This window comes from Morone saxatilis, unplaced genomic scaffold, assembly GCF_004916995.1.
Source record: "Morone saxatilis isolate NCDOM2014 unplaced genomic scaffold, NCSU_SB_2.0 Contig4, whole genome shotgun sequence".
NCBI classification, from domain to species: domain Eukaryota; kingdom Metazoa; phylum Chordata; class Actinopteri; family Moronidae; genus Morone; species Morone saxatilis.
In genome coordinates this window covers 5,331,657-5,356,312 of record NW_023339984.1, presented here as the reverse complement: position 1 = coordinate 5,356,312, position 24,656 = coordinate 5,331,657, and the positions used below count along the sequence as shown (strand labels likewise).

General features: G+C 39.7%; 1 protein-coding gene and 2 long non-coding RNA genes across 3 annotated transcripts; 2 read left to right on the top strand and 1 right to left on the bottom strand.

Moving 5' to 3' along the window:
- Nucleotides 1-70: 70 nt before the first annotated feature.
- Nucleotides 71-17,469, bottom strand: si:dkey-183c6.8 (protein O-GlcNAcase). Its single transcript, XM_035675836.1, has 17 exons — nt 17,360-17,469; nt 15,096-15,147; nt 12,263-12,360; nt 11,590-11,720; nt 11,322-11,493; nt 11,098-11,196; nt 9,206-9,475; nt 7,631-7,717; nt 7,044-7,516; nt 6,750-6,924; nt 5,509-5,565; nt 4,985-5,070; nt 4,748-4,852; nt 4,251-4,342; nt 3,938-4,127; nt 2,605-2,764; nt 71-2,221 (listed from the first exon to the last, which is right to left on the bottom strand). The coding sequence occupies exons 1-17, from the start codon at nt 17,397-17,399 to the stop codon at nt 2,085-2,087; spliced, it is 2,424 nt and encodes an 807-aa protein (XP_035531729.1). The 5' UTR covers nt 17,400-17,469; the 3' UTR covers nt 71-2,084.
- Nucleotides 17,470-20,900: 3,431 nt separating this feature from the next.
- LOC118338283 lies at nt 20,901-22,372 on the top strand. Its single transcript, XR_004797232.1, has 3 exons — nt 20,901-21,027; nt 21,156-21,198; nt 22,204-22,372. It is a non-coding gene; the product is annotated as an uncharacterized LOC118338283 (long non-coding RNA).
- A 200-nt stretch (nt 22,373-22,572) lies between these two features.
- Nucleotides 22,573-23,807, top strand: LOC118338282. Its single transcript, XR_004797231.1, has 3 exons — nt 22,573-22,800; nt 23,038-23,137; nt 23,577-23,807. It is a non-coding gene; the product is annotated as an uncharacterized LOC118338282 (long non-coding RNA).
- Nucleotides 23,808-24,656: the final 849 nt, after the last annotated feature.

Below are 24,656 nucleotides of genomic sequence, written 5' to 3'. Positions count from 1 at the left end.
CACATTCACACACAAACCACACAGCCCAGTCTAATGTCAGAAAATATCAAAGCATATTAAATATTAAAAAGATTATTTTCTTTTTTCGTACGTACACTTTCAGACACAAACAATAACGTCTTTTCTAAACATTTTTCTTTGCATCATGCATTTCTACCTCAGTGCTTGTAGGATTTTTTTTGTCTACATCATTTTCAGTTCTGGGACTAAATAATTTTTATCATGAACTACCTCACAAACAATGGTGATGAGGTTGGTAACAATTAGAAACACACAAAAGTGGCTCTCAGTCTGTGATTGATAAAGCATAATAAAAAGAAAAGAACAAAAAAGTAGAAATATAAATACTTGCACAACCAGTACTTGTGTCTTTTAAGCTGCATTACAAAATAATGAACATTCGTAGTTCTACGTACTTTCAGTTGAAGATTTCATCAGGAGTGCTGTTGTGCTTCTGTTAGCATGACTGTGTGTGCATGCGTGTATATTTCTGTGTATGCCTGTGTTCATTGTGGTTCAGAATAAAGGCAGAATGACACACCTGTCTGAATTGGCATGTTTGCAAACACACACACACACATCACGTACAAAGTACCCACACATACACCATACATACTCACTGGTGATGTTTACAGTGTCTGACAATAAAATTAGGGAGAGGTATCTATTATATCCAATTGAACCCAGTGTAAACTTCAGATAAGTGTGTGTGTGTGTGTGTGTGTGTGTGTGTGTGGTGTGGTGTGTGTGTTAAATGTTTGTCAATAAATAAATTGTTTTTCTGATGAATTTTAGCATGCATGCGCTTGCTTTTTGCTAAGACTTTATAGCTATAACAGCTGAGGAAAAGTTCAATAAAGAAATCTTCATTAATGTAGCCATGTTAGAGCATTCCATTGAAATGATAAGCCTATGTTTGTGTTTATGTCAGTATATACGTAATCCTACTTCGCGAACAGTCACACAATGTTTTGTTCTTCATGCATGTAAACATTCATCTAATCTAAGCGAGTGTAAACAGTGACGCTGTGCCTGGGTCCAGTCTGGTGTTGGCAGCCTCTATTTAACCGACAGGACAGCAGCTAGAAAACAACATCCAGACTTTTAAGAAGAAATATTGTTCATGAACGAAGCAGAGGGAGCAGAGTACAAGATCAGCTGTAGCAGCTTGAACCCTGGTTGTGTACAGGAGGGGATCATAGTCTGACATTTAGGGAAGGAAATGCCATTATTTGAGTTAGACAAGAAGATCAATACCACTCTGTCTATGGCAAGTATGATGCTATAAGCAGAAGGAACGCTACTCTGGCTCAAACAACAAACAAACAAATTCCTCCTACCAGCACCTTTAAAGCTCTAAAGAGTACCACGTTATATATCGTTCTGTACACTTGGCCGCTTGGGGCACAAACTGTGAACACATTACTAGCATATTATCACCTTTTATGGATGATATAGAGAACATGGTAGCAAACGGTTGCCTGCTTACACATCCAGCTGGTACAGAGCAACATTATCATTCATTTCAAGTCATGTTTCTGGACACCTGGCAAATATTCCAATATTCACTCTCCTTTTAGCTCTGTTTTTGGTAATATATTGATATTATAGCTGCTTTAAAAAAAAATACATGTGTGAATAATGACACAGAGGAGATGTTGTAGCTGTTGTGATCTACTGATCTGCTCCCATCTCAAACTATTCTGTTGTTTACTTCCTCTTACCTAGACTAAATCTTGTCATCTGTAGCCAGGGATGGAATCCAAGAAAGATTAGCACAGCTCTGCTGAAGGTTTAAACTCTCAAAGCTTATTTTATATTTGTAAATCCCTCAGAAATCTCTGGGTTCATGCCCATTACTGCCACACAGACTCAAAGGAATCCAGGATTGTCCCTTAAAAAAAGGGTTTTCTCTCTTGACGGAGAGATTACAGATCCTTCTTCTTTACAAAGATTAGCCTGCTGTTCTAACATCTTTCTGTGTGTGTAAGTGCCTCTGTGTCTACTGTATGGGTGCAAAGTGTTGCAAAGTGTATTTACGTGTGTGTGTTTGTGTGTGTGTGTGTGTGTGTGTGTGTGTATGTTCAGAGCAGCCTCCCCAGCACCACTCCCTCTCTGCTCCTTGCTTCTCCTCTGAGGATCTCAAGGAAGCCCAGTTTTGTCAAGAACTCCAGCCTCTGGCGGTCTGTCGGCTGCACCTCACAGAACACACCCTGAGATCCTACACACACACACACACAGGAAAGAAATAAAAGATGTGAGTCTCACTCTCCAGCTGCATAGAAAAAAGCAAAAAACCAAAGTCAGAGGTTCATATAAAAACAATGAACCATACAGAACTAGAGTTGGTCTGAGGTATCCTGTCATGAAACATTTAAAAAATGCAGGATTTCAACATTCAGGGTGAACATCAGCTTCCCAGTAGGCAGGCAAATAAATATTTTAGGACTACTGAACTTCATGGTGGGAAAACATCTATAGGCAGCTTGACACTTGACCTATGCTCACATTAATCGAGTGTGTTATTGGTGTTAAGACACTGTTCAACCCTTCATCCTTCTTCTCCACACACACACACACACACACACACACACACATACTTACCGTTGGCCTTGAGTGCAGTGAGGAGGGCAGTGAGCAGGGTGCGGCTGACGCTGATGTCCACCAGCTCAGGCAGGGCGTCCAGTCGCAGCTGAGAGGGGAAGTGGTAGAGGAGAGAGTCTGGGTACTCTCCCTGGTCTTCCTCCATCAGCTGGATCAAGTCCTACACAGAGTAAAGCGGAGACATTGTCACAATGTGCTGTGGATGTTAAGTCTTTTGTCAACAGCTCTATGTTGTTGTAGTTTCCAACAGCTGCCACTAGATGTTACTAAAAGGCCATATTTGACTGAATACACCTTGTACAAACTTATTAGACCGAGGTACTTTCGAGTTACCCCAGCAACAAACAGACAGTATGAAGACTAGTCATCACCATACATTCAGATTTCACCGAATTTGATTTTAGCGTACATTCAACGCCTTATAACCTCAACAGAGTCTCTGCTGTAATCACAGCTTGCTAGCGAGGAGGTTTTCTCAAACTAGTTTTCGAGTCATAAAACATATTAAGACAGTAAAGTAACAATAAACTTAGGGTAATAACTAATTGCATGACACACTGGTGTTCTGTTCCTATGTCTAATAAAGCAGGAACAGATACCGTTCAAACACTGTTTGGCCAATGCAACTTTGATTAACAGTAAATCCTTCAACTGGAAAACTTCGACCTCCATACACCTGTGCCTGCAGTGTGGCTGATAGTCATCCAAAGTAGGACTGCGCACCATGACGCACAGAGTGGGCAGATGAATCCACCACAGATGTCAAGGACTGACTGTCCCCGTTGCTCACCACCGGCTCTGTTTGGCTCTTAGCCGAAGATCACTCAACTGTTTGTCATGGTGGGCAACAGCAAGACTATAGCCGAGCCTCCGGTGCTCAGCGTATCTTATCAGTAAAGTCTTGACTGATGCTTACCCCGACCATAACTATCATCTATTCCTGCTGTTAAGTCACGGTTGCACTACAAGCACCTGGCAACACAATTTTTGTATGCTCACGTGGTGCGCTGCTGATGAGGAAACTAGAACCCCATAGTAATGTGGAGAGGTGGAGAGAGAATGTTGTAGGTGGTGTCTACATTTCTGTCCAGTCTGTGTGAGTGTTAATCTGCATGTGTGTGTCATTTGCTTTGTTTGTGTGTGCCACCCACCTCCCAGTGAGTTATTAATCCGTCACAGAGGGATCCAGATGGTGTAACTGTAGGTGCCGATATGTCTAAACATTTCACCTGTGTGTTGGGTGTGTCTATAACATGGTTACAGCCCTGTGCCCTTCATAATGACAGAATAATCATTGTTATTATTAGTGATATTAGAGACTCCACATATTCACCTGTGTGTTGGAATGTGTGTTGCCCCCTTTGGATGGGTACTTGTCCCTCATGGCGGGCATCCAGCTGGCCTGGCACCGCTTGGCAAAGGAGCGAACATCCAAGATGCCCAAGACACAGCCACACACACCCAGCTCATCCTCTAGGATGAAGCTGTACTCAGGGCACAATGCCAGGCATGGTCCGAGACATCTACGGAAACGAAAAGAAAATATGTGAATATAGAATTCTAACGTGGTAAATTATTAATGTGGAAGTGTTTTGCAATGCAGACAATTCCTCTATCTCCTTTCTTTCTCTGTCTCAAGAACACACCTGTCTCCTATGACATCTGGGTGAGCAGTACTGGACTCTTGGCCACCCTGAGTCCTCAAGTGGAGTTGGCGAACCATACGATACAACTCCACCTACACACAAAATCATTATTGTTTGGAGATATGGCAGTGCCCCAGTCCATTAGGCCATATGTTTCTCAAAACCAGAGTGTATATGTTAAACTATAGATCGATAGATGACTGAACAATCAGGATCCTTCAAAAACTTTGTATAATTTTGCAGCATTTCCCCATATAAGCTTCCTACTGTGGTCTGACTGAAAAGTCCATACATTTCCCACAGCTTTCCAACACTTGGTCAGAGTGTCTAAAGCCTAAAAATCTTCCTCCTTCCTGGTTTGGTGACAAGGAAGTGTCTGGTGAATGAATTCAACAGTAGTACAATAATAAAATAAGTAATTAAAAACTGCAGTTCCTTGAATGACCTTTATCCTGGCATCATGTGTGCAACAGTAACGTGTGGGTGTGACTTCTCACCTTGTCCTTGCCATGGTAGGGCCTGATGTTATAGAGACGAGAGGTAGGGAAGAGAGGAGGAGGATGAGTGAAGAGATCATTGCTGCTGCCTATTGGGAGAAGCATCTACACACGAAAAAAACACACACGTAGGCAGTTATAAGCATATTGAACTTCAACAGCACATATTATTATGAATTTAAGAACACAAGCAGGCACAATAACAGAACAAGACAAAATCTATGGAAAATGTTATACCTGCACCTCCCCAGACACGCCCCCTTTGAACACCCATGGCTCTGACTCCATTCCCAGTAGGTCTGCCCCTGTGGACTTCCCACACCCTACCACAGACAAGAACCAAATGTCAGTCCGGTGACATCGTCTGGTGAGGGCCAATGGAATGCCAGGAAACATGTCAGTGCAGATGGAAACTGGTCGCACAGTTAAATCAGCTTTTAAATATTCATGCTGGCATAAAAGTTTAGTGTTTTACAGCATTACAGCTCCTCAAGAGATGTTGGCTGAAATTAACTACTTCATTTTTATGCTAGCGCCATAAATATTTGAAGCATGACTGCTGGTTCAGTCCTCAGTGCACCCATATCTGCTGTAGCTTCACGAAGCTAGAAGAGTTATAGCTACTGGATGTTGGGTTAATAGAACATTGTCAGACTAATTTTAATTTGGATAATAATGGTTTGTGCAGCAGTGGTTGCTTGTAGTTTGTTATTTCAGGCATAGACATGGAGACCAAGAGTTCAAAGTTCATGCCTACTCACAGTGGAAGCAGTTCTTCCAGGTGCCCAGGGTGGAGCTGTCACTCAACACTCGTCCATCTGAGTGAGATAGATGAGTGGGTGGGGTTAGTTTATAGTATATATTATATTATATTATTATAACATAGCATATTACTGGTATACTATACTTTACTATACCACATTATACTATACTATACTATATGCAGTATTATTGAGTAGTATAGCATAACATACCATTGCTTTACAGCACTATACTATACTGTGCTATGTTATTCTATAGGGTAGCATACTACATACTGGCATACTACACTATACTATACTGATATACTATACAATACTACTGTATATTATACTGTACTATATATAATGTTTGTAGGCTATACCATACTATACTATACTCAACCATACTATAGGCTATGTTATCGTATGCTATAGCATAGAATAGTATGATATTATATTAGGTAATATATTATATTATAGTGCTATAATACTGTGCATCTCTGACTTCCTGTTTTATTTAGTAAACTTCCCCTCTTCCTTAACTTTCACTTCCTGTCAGTTCTCTCCAGTTTAGATTGTCCGTCCCTGATTATTTTTTCCTGTGTCTCATTATCCTTCCCCTCACCTGTGTGTCTTAGTTAGTCTTTGTGTTCCCTTGTTTCTGTGTCAGTTCGTCCTGGTTGTTCTGTCCCTGGTTGCTTTGTCCCCTGTTGCCTTGTTAGATGTTTTTACTTTTGCTTTTGCCAGTATATGTTTACCAACCTGTCTACCTGCCTGCCTACCTGTACCTGCACCTGCCAATTTAGCTCAATTTATTTTGAATAACTCATAATCCTGCTGCTGTCTTGCACAGGGTCTCTGTAAATATTTTTGTAAATAAAATCTAGACCTGCTATATATATAAAAAAAGTGTTCTGAGATAACTTTTGTAATGATTTGGCGCTATACAAATCCAATTTAACTGAACTGAATTAAAACTTGATAATACCATACTATATTATAAGCAAAGTATAATAGGATATCATACTGCTAGTATATCATTGTTCCCATGTCACTGGGGCAGGGAGGGCATCTGGTGTAAAAAGCCTATGCAAAATCGAATATGCAGATCATCACATCTCCATGCTGGGTTGGGCAAGGCCCAGTAGTAGTAGAATCGATAGCATAGTAGTAGCATATTATACAGTAGTGAAGTAAAGTAAAACACATGATATTATTCTGTATTTTCATAGTTTCCTGCTTCCATCTCTCTTTAAACTCACCCAGCCAGCATATGAAGGCTTTTGCCACCAGCGCCATGTTCCTCAGGTCCCACACATAAGGGTAAAGGTCATAGAGCACGGCTCTGTTGGCTCCGCCCACCACACTGCAGTGGAGCTGTGCTATGTCTTCACACAGGGACATGAACCTGGAGGCCCGGCCACGCCACTCATCAATCTGAGGACATGCACGCAAGTACGAAAGGTCATGTACTTTTTGTCACTCACATTTATCAATCAACAAAAACCCCAATTCAAATTTCACAAACAAGAACTCTACACAAAACACTGACCAACCTTCTGAGGCGGTGCCTTCTTGCTGTTAGTGCTGACCAGGTGGCAGTTTGTTTTCAGCCAAGTCAGGTCCTGCAGCAGTTTCTGGGCTGACAGACCATGCTCGTGGGGTAGATAATGAAGACCAACCAGAAGCCGCACCTGCGACTCACTGAGGAGACCCTTCCCACCACACAGTCCCCGACCCTGGGCCTTCTGTCCCTTACCTCCACCTGAATGTGCCAAAGGCTTGGATCCTGGAGGCTGATTGGGTTGAACGGGCTGGTTGGGCCTCTTCTTCTCCCCCTCTTGTCCCTCCCTCTCCCCCTTGACCTTAGTGGGTGATGACGGGGGTGAGCTGGAGTTGAGGGGGAAAACAGGAAGTTTTGCCACGGCAGAGATTCCTCTCAAGGTGGAGGGGCAGTCGGCTCTGTCAGGAGTTTTGCAGCGAGATGCTGGAGCAGAGGAACGCTGGTCTGCTCGTGAGCTCTGCCGACCTGTAATTATTCAAACAAAATAAATAATTGCGTTACTGAGCAGCTAAAGTGTTTGGGTCTGGTCTAATGTCAGCATACACATATGCAAGCACAGCACCAAACCATAATGTTTACCTGCTTGTAGTGGTTGGTTGAGTTCTTCCATCCAGTCATGTAGTGCAGCAGACAGAGCTCTATCAGCACAGTATTCACACTCCTCATCTAGAGCAAACATATCATTGTGTTACTATGAGGATACTAAATTACTCATATTCACACAATATACAGGGCAGAAAACCGCTCTCAAATTCCTTAACATAATCAGTCTGTGGTGTTCATTGCATTCTAGTTGGACATGTTTTGGTGCATACACATCTACACAAATTGCATATACCTGGAATATTCTAATTTCACTATTTTTTCATTGGCTAGAAGTTTGCTCAGTGCATAAGAATGGCTGTTCTGTTCAGAGGTTTCACACTCTTCACTGTTAATCTGCTAATCGACAGTATAGACAGTCGACTAAATCTTATCAGACGATCCCTGAGGCTACATCTTATCAACTACAGTTCTGCATCCTAATGTGTATCTACTTGGGAGTACTTGACACCAAAAAGGTTGAGAACCACTTCTCTACTGTACTGGAGATACTGCAAAAAAAGTCTGTTTTGCAGTGTTGAGTGTTTCATATGACACATTTTAAATCATCGACAAGTCTAAATAATTAACTAGCATAACAAGGTCAACTTGCTTAAATGCTAAACCTGAAAATACTTTTACATGTCTAATCTAAACTCCCGAAAGTAGACCTAGTTTTTTATATTATTTTAGTCAATCCCTCTCAGACAAAAAGACTGAAGCCAGTACCTATTTTACACACTACCGCGCCCCCCACCCGTTTGATGCTGCCATTAAAATTCCTCATCCATTTTCCATCCACATCACAGGCTTCAGCCTGCCCTTCATCTCTCTTCTCATCCCCCCACCCCTTAAAGCCCTCCGCCTTGTTTCTCCTCCACCGAGGGACCTTCCTCTCTTCTCATTTCTTCCTTCATCACGCCACACAATTATTCCTCCATCACCACCTCTCCCCGCTCGGTCCTTAGAACACCTCACGCTACAGTGGTTCTCTCTCCAGCAGTTTTTCATCCAACTCCCTTGTTAACTCTTCCTTTCTCTGCTGGTATTCTCATCTATACTACCATAAATGAAATGCAACCAATACAAACCAAATGTCAAATCTTACTGAATACCTCACATACAAAATATCAGGACTGTATGCACTTTGTGTGAAATAGACTAAATGAATCTGAAAGCTATGGTCTCTTTGCTGTGAGAGTAAATGAATATTAATGGAACTGGTGAATTATGCAGAATTAGGTAAATATTTTAATTCTGTGCAACCAAAGCCTGAAGTTTACGGAAAATATTCAACCAGGACAAAGGATGGAACTTTAATTCTTAAGTTAATTGATTTGTTAAGTAACATCAGGCAACATTTCTGCCTGGTGGTTAAAATTGTGTTAGTTGCCAAGCAACGCTGTCTTATTAAACTTTCTTTCAGTAAGCAATGAGACTGTACATGGCTCTGGTCTGGCAGAGCCAATATTAGTTTATTAACTGGGGACATGTCTCATCACTTCTTCCTTCCAACTGGTCATTAATCCTTTTGCCTTTCTGTCAAATCCTTCCCTCCGCTGATCCCCTCACCTTTCCTCTCCTCCTTTCCAGCTCTGTACCAGCTTCCCAGCGTATGGAGAGGGATGTAGTTGGCTTCAAACTCGCAGTTCGGGTTGAGTAACAGGCCTCTGAGGTGGCTCCTCAGCTGAGGCTCTCTGCCCTTAAAAGGCCCCAGAAAGAGACGTCTGGAGTCATAGTCATTAGCGTGCAGATTGTCCCAGATGAGCGGGGGGCGCTGGAGGACAGACTCCACCTCAGCCAGGCAGTCTACAGACAGTTTCCTGGAGATGACCTTACTGCCTGTGGAGAGTGAAGGGAAAAGGGTGACGAGGGGAAGCCTAAAGGTTTGAAAAACAGACTTTGCCACATCCAAATCTGAGGGAGACACCAAGAGACTGAAAGGAATAGGTTGTTCTCTCTATTTCTGAGGCACTTTCAGACCAATCAGTGTATTTGAACTTGCCCCTTCAGTGTTGGTTCTCTTACACACGAAAGAACAATTATTTCTTTTTCTTTTTTTTTTGTTGCTTTTTGGAGAGAGAGGCGACAACAAGCATCAAGTGTCTACTGTAGCTTACATGCATAGATGTCCACAAACCTAAACGAGGACAGGCTGGTAGCATAGCAAGATAAACTGGGTGCTCCAGGAGACAAACGTTTTTTTCGGAATAGGTCGACAAGCAGGTATCACAAGATGCTTGTGCTTATGTATATGCTCATGACATCGTGATCCATTGCAGCGCATTTTTTCTTCAATAGCTTTGTGGCATATTTTGCACGCTGAGCTGTCTTTGTCTTTCTACTGGAAGTTTTTGTTTTTCTAATCCAAATTAGGTCAGGTGTCGCCTATGTTCCAGTACACAAAGAAACCACAACATCTATGTTACTGTCTCTGTCAATTTCATACACTGAAAAGCAGACAGTCCATCACAAAAGTTTGCAAACTAGGGGACCAAATTAGCCACTAAATTTGCAGCGTTATATATTTTCCTCTCAACTTAATTTTGACACATATCACAAGTCAAAACGAATAACATACTTGTGACTCATGCCTGAGCCTCATAGGACTCGCAATTTACTCAGTACTTTTCAGGTAGCATTTTTTTGATCACGTAATCATCGCTTGCAAAACGCCTTGAGGTATGGCTCCAGAGTGAGTGAGGGTTGAAAACAAGTTAAGTACAGTTTGTACAATACACATGCTCAGGAAGGTATGCTTTTCCTACCCCGTCTATGTTGACAAGGGAAAGTGAAAAGCAAGCATAATAGCTGTAGCTCACAATGTAACTATCGATTTGAAATTCAAAAACTGAAATAGATGAGAGAGGAGGCGATAAAGTGTGTACGTGTGTCTTTCTATTGTACTTCCATATGTATGTGGGTGGATTTGCACCTAAATCGTCTTTGGAGGATGTTTAGTGTGGATCTGTGCCTGCACTTATTTGCATGTGTGCATGCCAAGCTGTGTTTTGCCAGTGTGTGTGTGTGTGTGTGTTTGTGTGTGCTGTTACTAAGCGAGACATTGTAGGTCAGCTAATGAGGCCAAAAAAACAAGAAACATGAAACTATACTTAAAGCCCCTATAAGGAACTTTCATTTTGTGTTGATTCTGGCGGACAAAAGCGGTAGTGTTTCCACCACCTCGTTTTATGCATTTCAAGGAGAATCCGACCAAATCTGACCCTGTGGCAGGCATGAAGAATAACTATAAAGAAATGTTAATGTAGGTATATAAAGGCATCAGTATTAAACTCATAATCAGTTCAAAGCTCAGTAAACAGTAAGTTTAAAGACTGTTGCTTATGTCAACAGCTACAAGAGAACAGTTTCATTTTTGTTGTTTTATTAATTATAGTCATTTAAATCAATGACTTCATCAGTTAAACATTTAATATTTATGCTGACGTGTGTATATATCTCACCTGTCCATACCACTGTTATGTCGGGCAGCAGGTCCTCTCCAATAGTCTGCAGGTAGGGAGACTTTGATATACTGGGAGAACACAGAGAACCACAATACTCTACAGGGAGAGAGACAGAGATTTCATCATCAAGCTTCATGGACAGGCAATAAACACTGCACGTCAAATTTTACAAGGTTCTGTAAACACAAACACTCCAGTTCAATTCAGTTCAGCACTCCTACCTGTAGGGCAGAATAGGAAGACAGGAGGTTCCCCCAAGAACCGATAGATCTCATTGGTTACAGTGACCTGAGCATGGGCGAATGAAGAAAAGGCCTCGCTGTCGGCCTGACACATGGAGTGATCGATGTCATCAAACAGAATAGCAAATGCCTGGCAACCCAGGTCTGATACCTGGAGAGAGAGAGAGATGAGGTTGTGTATGAACAGAGGCTCATATCATAAAAAGTTACATTCCTGTAGTATTTATTATCTTATCGTGTCCTATACCTGTCTCAGCTTGCGTTTGAGTAGTGTGAGGTCACAGGAAGAAGAGAAGACAATGTCCTGACCAGGAGAGAGGGCGTAAACAAACTTCAGGCCTCTCGACTGGGCCTCTGCTATGAGAGTGCGTAACTGACCTGAAAGGAGGAGGAGGGGAAGGAAAAATCTTGAATTTAAAGCGAGATGAAGAGACACAGAGGCCAGTGTTTACAATTACAGAAATCTCTGGGATCAAATGAGTCTCAAATCATAAAAACAGTACTTTTAGTAGAGTAGCATTGCACTCCTATAACATTGTCAGACTCATGATAGACAGAACCAGAGATATTGTGTCTTTTAATCCATGCATGTTTCTTCCTTTCCAAAACACAATGCAACAAAAAGATTTAGGTGTGTTATGCTAGTAGTGTCTAATGTAATGAGGAAAGGCCTATAGATGTGTGATATGACTTCTTTCACTCCTGTTTTATTGCCTTTTTAATTTATGTAAATTTGTGTAAAGGGGAGGAGAGAGGGGACAACACAAAGGGCCACAGGTCAGATTTGAACCCTGGGCCACTGCAGCAAGGACTCATGGGTTGCCAGCTCTACCAGGTGAGCTATCCAGGCACCTGGGTGATGATTATTTGATGAATGTTGAATAGATAGATTGACAGATGGATGAATAGGATGTTCTTACTCTCCTCTTCAGGAGAATAGACTTCTCTCCACAGCAGTCTGTGTTTTAGGTCATCCTTTGGGCCGTACAGGTACGTGTTCAACCCCCAGTGCTGCATCCTATCACAGAAAGACAGGGACAGAGGAGACATGGGGAGGGCAAATGTTACTGAAGCGCAGGTTTAATTCATTATATTGATTCATTCTGTAAAAAAGTCTGCAATAAGGAGACACTCACTTACTGTATAAATTAAACCTTGACTGTCCCATTACCACTGTGATTTGTTTTTCTGCAACCATTTTTGACAGCTGCTTTGTTACAATTACAATCAGCATTTACCAATTTTTTTTATTCAAGCATTTTTAGACTTTTTTAACAACTTATAATTTAAAAGCAGTTCTAGTAAAGGTTTGAAAAGAGTTTTTATTCATTATTCAACTGTAGTTTCTACTAATCTTAACATTGTAGCTCACATTTTGATTATATTTTCATTAGGGTTTATTCTTTATATTCTAGTAAAAACTTAAATAAAACCATTTCTGATTTTTGATCCAACACACCTCTATAAAACGTTCTGGAGTGCAAGAACTCTTTATATTCTTTAAAACACTTCAATTGCTTTGATAATAACATCTATTACTTTGTACATGTATCTTTTATATACAGTATATTTGAACCGCCTTTTCCACAGTTTAAAGCCATAGCTTTATCTCTGTCATGTACTGAAGGAGCCCTGGAGAGAGACTGCTGAGAAGAAAAACAAAAACAACAAGCAGCCAGAAAACAGGTCTACTGTATTGATTGTGGGGCTCCATGGCCGCCTCAGTTACAGGAAATAACCTCCTGAATTATAAATAGAGCATAGTACTAGGAGTGAAACAATATCTGCATCAGAAACACACATATACACAAAAGCATAAATATTGCTCTTTCTCTCTCTGTGTTTCTGGACGTGGACCAGCTCTTGTCATGCTTGTCATTTGCGGGTGGACTAATTTCTCATTCTCTCCCGGCTTCATTTCCTGGACAGATGGTGTGTAAGTCGCCTCCACAAAGCTGCAACCTACCTCCCTCGAACACACAATCGCACGCACTCACATACTGTACACACGTTCGCAGCCCTGCTCTGCCAAACTTATGCAACACTCAATGTATGAATTTTGCCTGCCCCCAACACTTGAGTCTAAAAGCTGATCTATAAATAAACCTGGAGCCCACACACTCAGCTGCTGCTACACTGATAAAGTTTTGGAAGTCAGATTCACCCAAATAGCCTCTTTATAACGCAGTGATGGCCTGCAGTTCAACAAAACCTTGTTTGCCAGTGTTTTAATTTTCAGGAATAGGCTATACCAATGCCTTAAATGACGCTTTGACTCTTTGTTTTTTGTGATTGGAAATGATCTTTTACTGTAATTCATGCGGAATTCAAAGAGCTTGTGTCTCTTTGTTAGGCTGATGAAACTGTTGTGGCAGTCTCAATAAGGGGCTGCCGCCTTGATTTTGTCTTGTCAAGATTCAAAGAGACTCAGCTCATTGTCCTGCTGCCCTGATATTGGATTACTGTCTCTCGGGCCACTCATACTATACAGAACATTTGATAATCTTGATTGTTGATTTTATCTGGTCTAAATGGCTTTTGTCTACAGTGTTTATGTTGTCACAATGCTTGCAAAAGAGAGCCTATTATGGCACTACATTGGTATCACTCCACACACTGTGGCCAACAACTGTGGTTGTGCTCAGCAGCTCCCTGGTGTGAAAGTCTCTATGTGGAAAAAATATGTTGTTGCTAAATAGGAGCCATGGGCACAGCAAAATCTCCCCTCTGTAAAGGCTAAGAAGAAACACCTGAGGCTGAAATGTAGTGAGCAAATATGATTTAATATTCCAGTTAGCTCTAAATCTAACTGATATCACTATTGTTAACACAACAAAAACAAACAGTTTTGACTCTTCAAATGTATTTATTATCTATTTATTTTTTTATGTTTTCCAGTAAAGTACATAAAAAAACTTCACAAACATGCTTTGGCGTTTAAAGCCTTTCAAATGTTTTGCATAAGAATTCAAAATGAATTATTACTATTATCAACTGATAATTTATTGGGTATAATTAAATTATCCGAATAATGCTTAATAATATAAATTTACCATTATCAGCCAATAATTCATCAGTCCCAATAATCACCATGCATCCCTGTTAGCATTAATTGCTGGCTTTAAATTGTGTATAGAAGCAGCTAAAGGAGTTGGAAAAGTGGGAAAGGGTTAGATGCAGCTAGATGCATCACAATTCTACAAACCTTTAAAATATGAATAAATAAATGAAACTGTACAAAATGCCACGGCAACCCATCCAGTAGTTGTTGATTTTTTAGGCAGGACCAAACCTGACCAATTCCTACCATCCCTAGTTTGACTGAAAACCATATCTATGGAACCAAATGATCCGCAGCCAATCTTTGATGCTCTTTCTCTATTCTTCCGATGTAAGAGAATGCAGTATCTGCCCCCCTCTCCTCCTGCCACCCATGGCTGAGCCTCAGGACAGAGGATGAGCCTGTCCTTTGCTATCGACTCATTCTGCATCACTGATTTCTCTCAGGTCGTCCTGGCACTGAAATAGAGGCGTGCAACTGGGTTCAGCCAACAGGCGTCAGGTCAGTAGTTCCTGAGCTGACGCTGTTCATATGAAGAACAACAACAACACAAAAACCTCCCTACTCCGACCAGGTCAACAAGACATATGTGACACCTGTACCTTTGTACATACAGGGCAGCACATGCAAGCTTGCAGACACCAGGTTCATTACAGTTTACTAGCTTGTTTAAAGAGCGCTAACAGACTTACCACTGGAAGAGGACTTTCCTCTGATCCATAGACCACGGCCTCCCATAGAAACCTGCAGAGGAAATATAAAAATGAAACGAGTGCACAAATGCCACTATAAATCCACACCTTCAGTCTTCAGATATACATGATCACTGGCTTAATCAAACACCTACTGTAGAGTACTGTTTCGTTCCACAAGGCCATGCAGGGGAGTCGATTCTATTACTGATCTGTTTACTATTATAGGTTTTAATGGATTGTGGAAATCCTTTTGGATATATTACACTTCTTTCTTTTAAATTTCTATTAAATTAATTTTTTTTTTGATCAGTAAATAACAAACTGTGGTCTTTCTGATAAAAAATGTTAATGTCTTTGCAGCAGATGTTATTTCCCACATTTTATATTCAAACAGATATACTGTATGCATTGTCACTCTATATGAACCATGTTTATCATACTATACTCTGTACATGTTTTTAGTTCAGCTCTGCAACAATTAATCAAAAATTTGTCGGTTCTCAGATACTGGACACTATTAGCATTACAGCTGCAGTACTGTATGGGCACACAAAGGATGTGAGTTCTCCCACTGACTACTTGGTCACATCCCCTCTGTGTTTGGCAGAGGCATAATTTATCTCCAGCTACACTCTCCATCACATTTTCTATTTTTAGAAATGGGAGCATCTCCAGTGTCCCTCTCCCTCCTTTGTGTTTTTGAATAAGTCTGCAATGTGTGTGTGTGTGTGTCTGTGTGTGTAGGTGTGTGTGCACGTGTGTCTGTGTGTGTACGGTAAGTGGGTCATAGTGAGAAGTAAATCGGATCCACTAAAAATCCTGTCTGCTTTCCCCTGCATGGCCGTCGGGAGAGTGAATTTCATTGTGCATGTGCGTGACACATGTACCTGTGTGCATGAGTGTGCATGAGTGTGTGTTTTCATGTGGAGTGCTCCCCACTAAGCCAGACCCAATTACTAACTCTGTTGGATTCCACCACATGGGACTGAGAAACACACAGGTTTAAGGGGTTCCAAAAAGTAATAAGGTGTGTGTGTGTGTGTGTGTGTGTGTGTGTGTTTGCTAGAGCTGCATGATGTGTCATACTTTTATTATCATTGCGATATGAATTTCCAAAATAAGCCCATCCCAAAGGGCTGTGAAACCACACTAGCTGAGAATTACAGAGCGAGTGGACAAACAGACCAGTGCTGAAATAATTAGTCATTTGACAGAAATGAATTGGCAACGATTTTAATAATCAATCAATAATCGTTTAAGTAATTTAATGAGAAGAAATGCCAAATATTTGCTGGTTCCACCTTCTCAGACACATGGGGATTTGTCGCTTTTCTCTGTTTTATATCACTGTAAATTTAGATATTTAAGGCTTTTTGACTGGTGATCAGACAAAGCGAAACATTTAAAGATAAATATTTGCAGCATCATTTCTTTATTGTGTTCTTGTGTTTGTGTGTGTGGTTGAGAGGTGAGAGGGTTGGGGGGGGGGACTTCTTCTGCCATTATTATTATCAACTTCTTCTTTGCGGTCCTCTGCAGTAATTAGTCTGTATCCTGCTGTGTCATTGTCACAACCTGTTTCTACAACCTGTATTATTTTATTATCAACACGGCTAGTTTACTGTGCATCATCACTACTCTTCACTGGCATTTTTCTTTTTCCATTGAGGCCCTCATATTGTCCTCTTCTTCACTGCTTTCTTTCATCATCCCTTTATCATTACCATTACCATCATCATCATTCCCCCCTCACATCCAAAGTCACCGCCTCCCCACCATCACCCCCACTGTCACATCATCATCCCAACGAACATCATCAGTAGCAATTACCCTCCTCATCATCAAGTTCACCTTCACTATTATTGCCATTATCAGCATCATCACATTGTCTTCATTTCCTCCATTACCACCGTAATCATCACATTAATATCATCATCTTCATCCATTATCGGGAGTATTTCCTTCCCTCACGCTGCAGCCTTTGAACCAGACATTACTGAACGCTTTTCACCGCCTGCTTTTTGATCTCCACTCCGAGCCTGGCTGATCACCAGCACACCATCATCTGATGAAGACCCCTAACATCTTACCTACGTCTGTGTTCATAGTACCACTCCCACGCCCCCCTTCACCTACAGTAAGTGACAAAACAATGCTGAAATCTAGGTCAAACGGTGGCCTATTCAAAGACACCCCCCCGGGATAAGAAAAAAAATCACATGATCTTACAGGAGGTCAGTTCTGAAGTCGGCCGCTCTTACCTTCCACCACCCCGCAAAGAAACTGCTTCTTCTCCTCCATCCTGTCCTCGGCCCCGCTGCCTCCCTCCGCTTCCAGTCTCGCTTCTCGCCTTACGAGCGAGGGAAGACGAGATGCTCTCCCCGTCTGACAGCTTAGGTACCGGGGATATTCTTCATGCTTCTCCTCGATCTGCCTCCACCTCCTCCTCTCCCCTCTCCTCCTCTCCACGTCGCTGGGGCTCTCGTGTTGCGTTCAGGGGCTCAGCGGAAGCTCCCACTTTCAAGCACTTGACGCTCATGAAAACGAAAACAACTAATAACAATAGTGACCCTGCAAAAAAGGGGTCGTTTTTTTTTTTTTTTTGGTGGATTATTTTTTATTCATGTTTAAATTATAATAAAGGCAAAAGTATGCTATTTTATTCTGCGGTTACAGTTATTGACATATTGTTAATTGTTATGGTTTAATATATTATAATATTATATTATATAATACAAAAAACATTATTTGTAGACTATTGCATGTAAGCTATCTAAACAAGGTTATGTTCTTTTACAATACAACTGCAGAGCGAAACAATGACATTTGCTCAAATTAAGAGACAACATGAAAGAAGAACTCTATTATTAATAGTTTAATGGGCATAAAGAGAGAAACACATTTTCACAATTAAAATGCGTAAGCTATCAGACTAGAGCAGAAACCTTTAGTCTTAATTATAAAGCAAAATATTGTTATACTTTTTTGTTCCCCTTGTATTTCTCTGTGCTATAGTATATATTCATATACATATAGTCAAGGGGTGTGTCAATATCTGTCAATTAAACCACTTTTGCAGTAAAATAGTTTTATACAAGAATCCATCTCTTATATGGGAGACCTTGGAGAATATAAAAAACATTGTTGGCCTTCCCCTCTAACTTATATGGGAATGGGAATATCCTCTCATGGAAGTGAGGTCCAAAAACACACCTGCTATTGCCGTTTATCTCCACACCTGATCCTAAAGGATGCTACTTACATGTGATCACTTCATTCCACTGTGCTGTTCCTGCTGAGGCCTGCTGGCTGCATTCTCCTCTTCTGACAGCAGGGGGCAGAAGAACTGAAAAAGCAGGTCTGACATCTTGGAAGTTGGCTAACTGAGCGCCCCCTGTCACATTCACTGTTAAACCTAGTCATTGCATTCAGTGTTAAATTAAATTACAGCATAACTTATAGGTAAATTGTTGTAATAGATGGCCAACAGTAACATTATACTACTAGCTATAAGTTAACTTATTCTTTGCATAATATCCCATTAGAAAGTTTATAGTTAAGAGTACTTTTAGCTATTTTACTAGTTACTTTACTTTTAGCTAACAACATATAATGTATAACTATAGAAATGCTTATTTTATTTAATAGAAGAACATATAGGATAAAGACAGAATACTGCACTAATATTACAGGGTAGCTTACATATATACATATACATAGGTACAGACACTAGAAACTTTATTTGTGTCTATTCATATATGAAAATTAGTATTCAACCTAAGAACATATTAAGTGGAGGATGTCAAATTCTTTCTTTTCAACATAAATCCAATTTTGTTTCACACATATAACATTAGTTATAATTGGTTCTGTGCCAAACGTGTGCTATAAAATTGAGCTGTAAAGAAAAGCCTTACAGTTTCCTCTCTGTGACAGCAGTCATATATTTCAAATATATGTGTGTGTTTTTTCATATGATTCAGATATTTCCAGTAGCCCTGAAGGCACCATCTGCCTTTGCTTCCAGTCTTTATTCTGCACAGGGGCACTGAAGAGATGAGGAAAGGAAGTGTGTGTGTGTGTGTTGTGTTTGTGTTTGTGTGTGTCTGTGTTTGCAAGTGAAAGCTTGAAAAATACACACTGCTATATGCAAAATATTTTCCAGGGGACTGTTTGGTCTCTGTTAATGGATTGTGGGCCATAAACTTAAATGTTTCTTAAACAATTAAACAAATATGCTTTCTCACTCTCCCTTTGTATTATAATACTCATAAAACAACTCACTCAAAAACGTTTTTTTACACTTACAATAGTACTTATTTGTAATATTTGTTTGTAGACAAATTCATTTACTGCGGGATAAGTGTACAATATATTTGTACAACCACAATAGAATTAATAGGCTACTATATGAATCAGACTATGAGCACCCCTTGCTGGAATTAAACTAAATTACACTGGTGCCACATTAAACAATGAACTGATAGCTCCTTTTCCTTTAAAATGCATTTAAATATGTACAACATTTGTATTTATGCCATGTAGCATGTTTTGTTAATGGAATATATATACAATGACAAATCTAGGACATGGGGTACTAAACAGCCTCTATGAATTGAACAGGAAAGATCCTCAGTAGCAGTGTTAGGTTTTATTAAAACGTTCCTGAATAGCTTTAACAGTAAACAGCACTTTTACATGATTTGCTTTTGTGTCTGTAACATCTCTGCAATCTACAGAACTACAGTACTTATATTATATATAGGAGAATATTTTATCACTTTTTTGTGAAGAGAGCTCAAAAAAGAAAATGTTAGACACAGGAATATAGTAAACAGTAAACAGTAAATTCTGTGGATGTTCTCCATAATGTGTGTTTTAGTAGGCATGTAGTTCATAAAGAGGCAATTAAACGTCTAGCCTCAATGCAGAAAACCACTCATGTGAAAACCAGTCTGCAAAACTGATGATCATGATAAAAAATATTTACAGGAAAAGGGAAACAACAATGTTACATAACATGTCATGCTACTATGATTGACTGTGATTAGTAAAGGTATAGGGAAACCCCAACTGCAACTACTTCCTCCAAGCATAAGGCTAAATAGCAGGTTACTCATTACTTAATTCAGAGGTGACTTACACAATATCATAACAACAACTCAGGTAAGCAAGACATTGTTTTAAAACAGTGTTACTATAAGGCTAGCATCACAGTGGTAAAGAGGAACAAATTGTACATTGGGGAAAAAAACTATCAAATAGATACAAGTAATTTTGTATTTACAATGTTTTTTTACCTTCTTTGTGCTGAATTTGCATCTCTTTGTAGTCGTTTTGCTTTTCTTTGTAGTTGTTTTGTGAATCTGTGGTTGTTTTAGGTCTCTTTGTGGTCATTTTGTGTCCCTTTGTGTCCTTTTTGTGTCTCTTTGTAGATGTTTTTTGTCTCTTTGTTGTTGCTCTGTGCCACTTGGATGTTTGGGGTCACTTTTTAGTTGTTTCGTCGTTCTGTGCCATCATTTTGCCTTTCTTTATGGACATTTTGCTTCTCTTTGCAGCCTTTGTGCGTCACAAAGAGACTGTAGTTGTTTGATTGACTGTCCAACAAGAAATGTGAACAGTCCCTTCATACAGTGCAGAGCCCCCCTGATCCCCTTAGGCCTTTGTGCACATTTAAACAGGTTGTGGTTGACCAGATCTGCATACCTTTCCATTAGTGCATTGTAAAGAAAGAAATATTGTCAAGTTAAACCTTTACTTCCTTGTTCCTGCACCAAGGTTGTCTTTGTCACTGAAGGGTTTGTTCATCTTCACTGAACCCTAACTACACTCATGAGGACATACTTACAGCAGCTGAGCACTGATAAACATCAAACAAGTACTAGGAATGCCCTGTATTTTTAAGCAGGAAGAGGTTACAGAGTTAAGCGTAAGTAGAATCAATAACTGTACCATATTTTGCAGAGAAATGTATTGGGCATTGATATACTTGTACATATCCACATACATCTCATATAACAGATGTATAGAGTTGGTTTAACATGTGTTTTTTTTAAGGTTTAACTCATGGATTATGGGCTGATCGTCCTTGTCCTCACAGGTTGGTGCCTCTTGTTTGATTATTCTGGCTTTTTGTCTTTTCAAAGTAATTACAGTTTAAGCTGTCTTCACTCAGTGTTCATTCAGTATAGGTATTTCTACATTTGTTGGAACTGAGAAAAAAGGACAACTCAAGTTAACACTATTTATAAATTACATAATTCATAACTAACTAACATAACTACTTATATTCCTAAACCTGTTTTTAGTGCCGGAATTGCAAGTACACAAAATCTTTTATGTAGACTAACTGGATTATTAATTTATTGACGCTGACTGTTAGGCAACACAAAGAGTTAGAGTTATAAGTTAAAACTAGTGTATTGTATAGAAAGTGAATGATGAATAGATAATACAATAGGAAGAGAGGAAAGTGTGTACTGTATGACTCCCAGTCATACAATTACTTCTTCACATTTACTCACTTGTGGTATTTTTCCCTCCCGGGTCCTTATGCCAGTTTACGTTTTCAGCTCACCTTTACCTGGTAGTTGAATCATCAGTGGTTTTCTGAGACAGACTGAAACTTGATGTGGCTCAAGCTGCGACGGAGAAATTGTTGAGGCATTAGTCATTAACTCCAGCAGGTCTGTTTGGTTCAGGTTCAGTGGCGCATTCATTGTTATTGTTGAAGTTGTGATGCTGTGCAACTCAGTCAATGACATGGCAAAAATGGTGGGGAGGGAGGGTTCATTTTTCACAGTGAGTTTAACTATGAATAAATTTGAGACTTAAATGGGTATAAATTAATCACAATAGCTCTAACTATATGAACAATATACAAAACATTTTAACTCCATAGAAAGGAGAACTGTTTGCTGTTCTTGCCACAACTGCTTGCAGATAAGAGTTCAAGAATCTTATCAATGAGGAAGAAGCTTTGTGAAACCCTGCAGCCCGCTTAATGAATGGTTCCTCTTCATATTCAACCTAAAAGAACACAGAAAGTCTATATAGTTTGTAAGAAAGTGAGTAATTAAAAAACAATGAATATGCTTCATTTTAGGAGCACTGGTTGATGTAACCTTTGCCCAAACTCGTCAGTACTACTTTGTGAATGAGCTACTGAGCTGGAACGATTCTCAGAACTACTGCAGATCTTTCTTAACTGACCTGGCCACCATAGAAAACACAGATGACGTCGATGCCATACTCAGCACTGCATCAGACTTCACAGGCAAGTTCTCAATATTGGAATCATATACATGACATATGTATATATACAGTATATGTATAACCATATACTTACTTATGAGACACATAATTTAAGTGATGTTTCTGTAAAATCATTTACATTTTAGGTCTATTCAGCCCTTGAATTTGTTTTAAATTTCCTGCTGTTTTGTATAATTAACATGTTTTTGAACAGGCAAGGCTTGGATAGGTCTGTATGATGATTTGATAAACAGCTGGAGATGGTCCCTGAATGACAGCAGCTTCTATGGTAAAGGAGAGACAGAGTTTAGAAACTGGCATAATGACAGTGACCAGCCCAATAACCTTGGAGGACAACAGTACTGTGTGGAGCTTCTTAGTGGTTCACACTTGGGGAAATGGGGAGACACTGAGTGCAGCGCACAACGACATTTTGTGTGCTACAATGGTGAGTTTTCCTATAGCGTAAGAATTAACCAAATAAATCTTCTACACTGCATTTCCAGGAACATTATGCCACTTCTATGTATTTGTGGAGGTGACATGAGTAAAATTTAATCCCACTGAATCCAGATCTTCCAACTTTTTTTCGCTGATACTTCAGCATACATTGTAGCAATTTGAGTGTTACCTACAAGTTCATCCTGACATTGTCTATAACTTCTCCTTATCCATGTATTTCCAGGTACAGTAAATGGCATATCATCTTTTATAAAGGTCAACACATCTCTGAATTGGACCGATGCTCAGACATTCTGCAGGGAGAATTATGTTGATCTAGCCAGGTACGGTACTTAATCAACTTCTTACGTTTTGATCCTTGACACTAGAGGAACTTGGAATAAGTCATGCAGTATGATTGTGATTGTGATAATTAAGTCCAGTATTAGTAGTAGAAGTATTGTAGCAGTAGTACACTGTGTTAGCAGCTAAGTGGTTAGCACTACAGCAAGAAGGTCTGTCAGTGCCCTGACTTAGAACTAGAGTTGGTCCAATGGTCTTATAAACATATAAATGTTTAATTGTAAGATAACTATTGTTGCTAGTAGTAGTAGTTTAAGCAGTGTTAGTTAAATGGCTACATTGTCCATATCATCTAAATCACCAAATCAGTCACATAACACATTTTCTTATATTTCAAAACAATCACAAACAATGTATTGCAGTGTGCATTGGATTGTTATACTCAACATTGATATGCATATGCTGTTGTGTCTCTCTCAGCATACGAAATCAGACAGAAAATGACATTATCACAAACCTGGCAAATGGGGAGTTTGTGTGGATCGGTCTTCACCGGGAAAAAGTTTGGTCTGATGGAAGCACCTCTCTATTTCGACACTGGGCTGCCAGGCAACCAAACTCTGGGACCCTTAGGTGTGTCACCACTTTGTTCAATGACTCAGGACTGTGGTCAACTGAAGATTGCGCAACAACATTGCCATTCATCTGTTACACACGTAATGCATTTTATTTCTATATACTTTCTATATTCCACATACTGTATAGAGAGAGGTTAATTGCTGAATAATTAGAATATATTAGCAAATGCAGTTTATTTCATGATATATTAGGAAATATATACTGTAATATATATTAGCAAATAGATTGTGATATCTGTTTGCTAATATATCGTACCATTAAGATCAGATTCATTTGTGTACATGAACAACTCTATTGTAAATGAAGGAGAAGCGGAAGAAAAAACTTTCTCCATTTTATACTATAAAGCTAATTGAATGTTCACCTGGAGTCCAAGTGTGTAACATTTAGGAGTATATATTAGAAAAATGTAATAAATGTTTTCATTAATGTCGAATCACCTGAAAATAAGAATTGTTATGTTGAATAAGCCTTTTAAAGACGCTACAGATCATCTTTCCATGGAGTCCAGTGCATTTAACCACAATGTTTCTACAGTATCCCAGAAGGAACCAACAAGTTTTCAGCACTGGACCATTAAGATAGCAACTGGATTCTGCTTAACTTTTGGACTAATGGGTATCATGAGTATAATATTGTTAGATCTGAGAAAGTATGAAGAAGAATGAACCTACAGTACGATGATGAATTGATCAATTAATTTAAAGGCGTCGGTGAATCATCAGTAGGAATATTAATTTTGTAAGACATGTTATATAAAAGTATATCATATGTGTTGCATCAAACAACTGATGAGTTCAAATAAGTCTGACCATTGTGTTTAGCTTCTGTCTTAAAAGTTGTCCTCTGTTTTCTTCCACCCCATTCAGGAATCTTCACATCAACAGGACAGAATGAGACCAGTATCACTCTGCAGTGGAA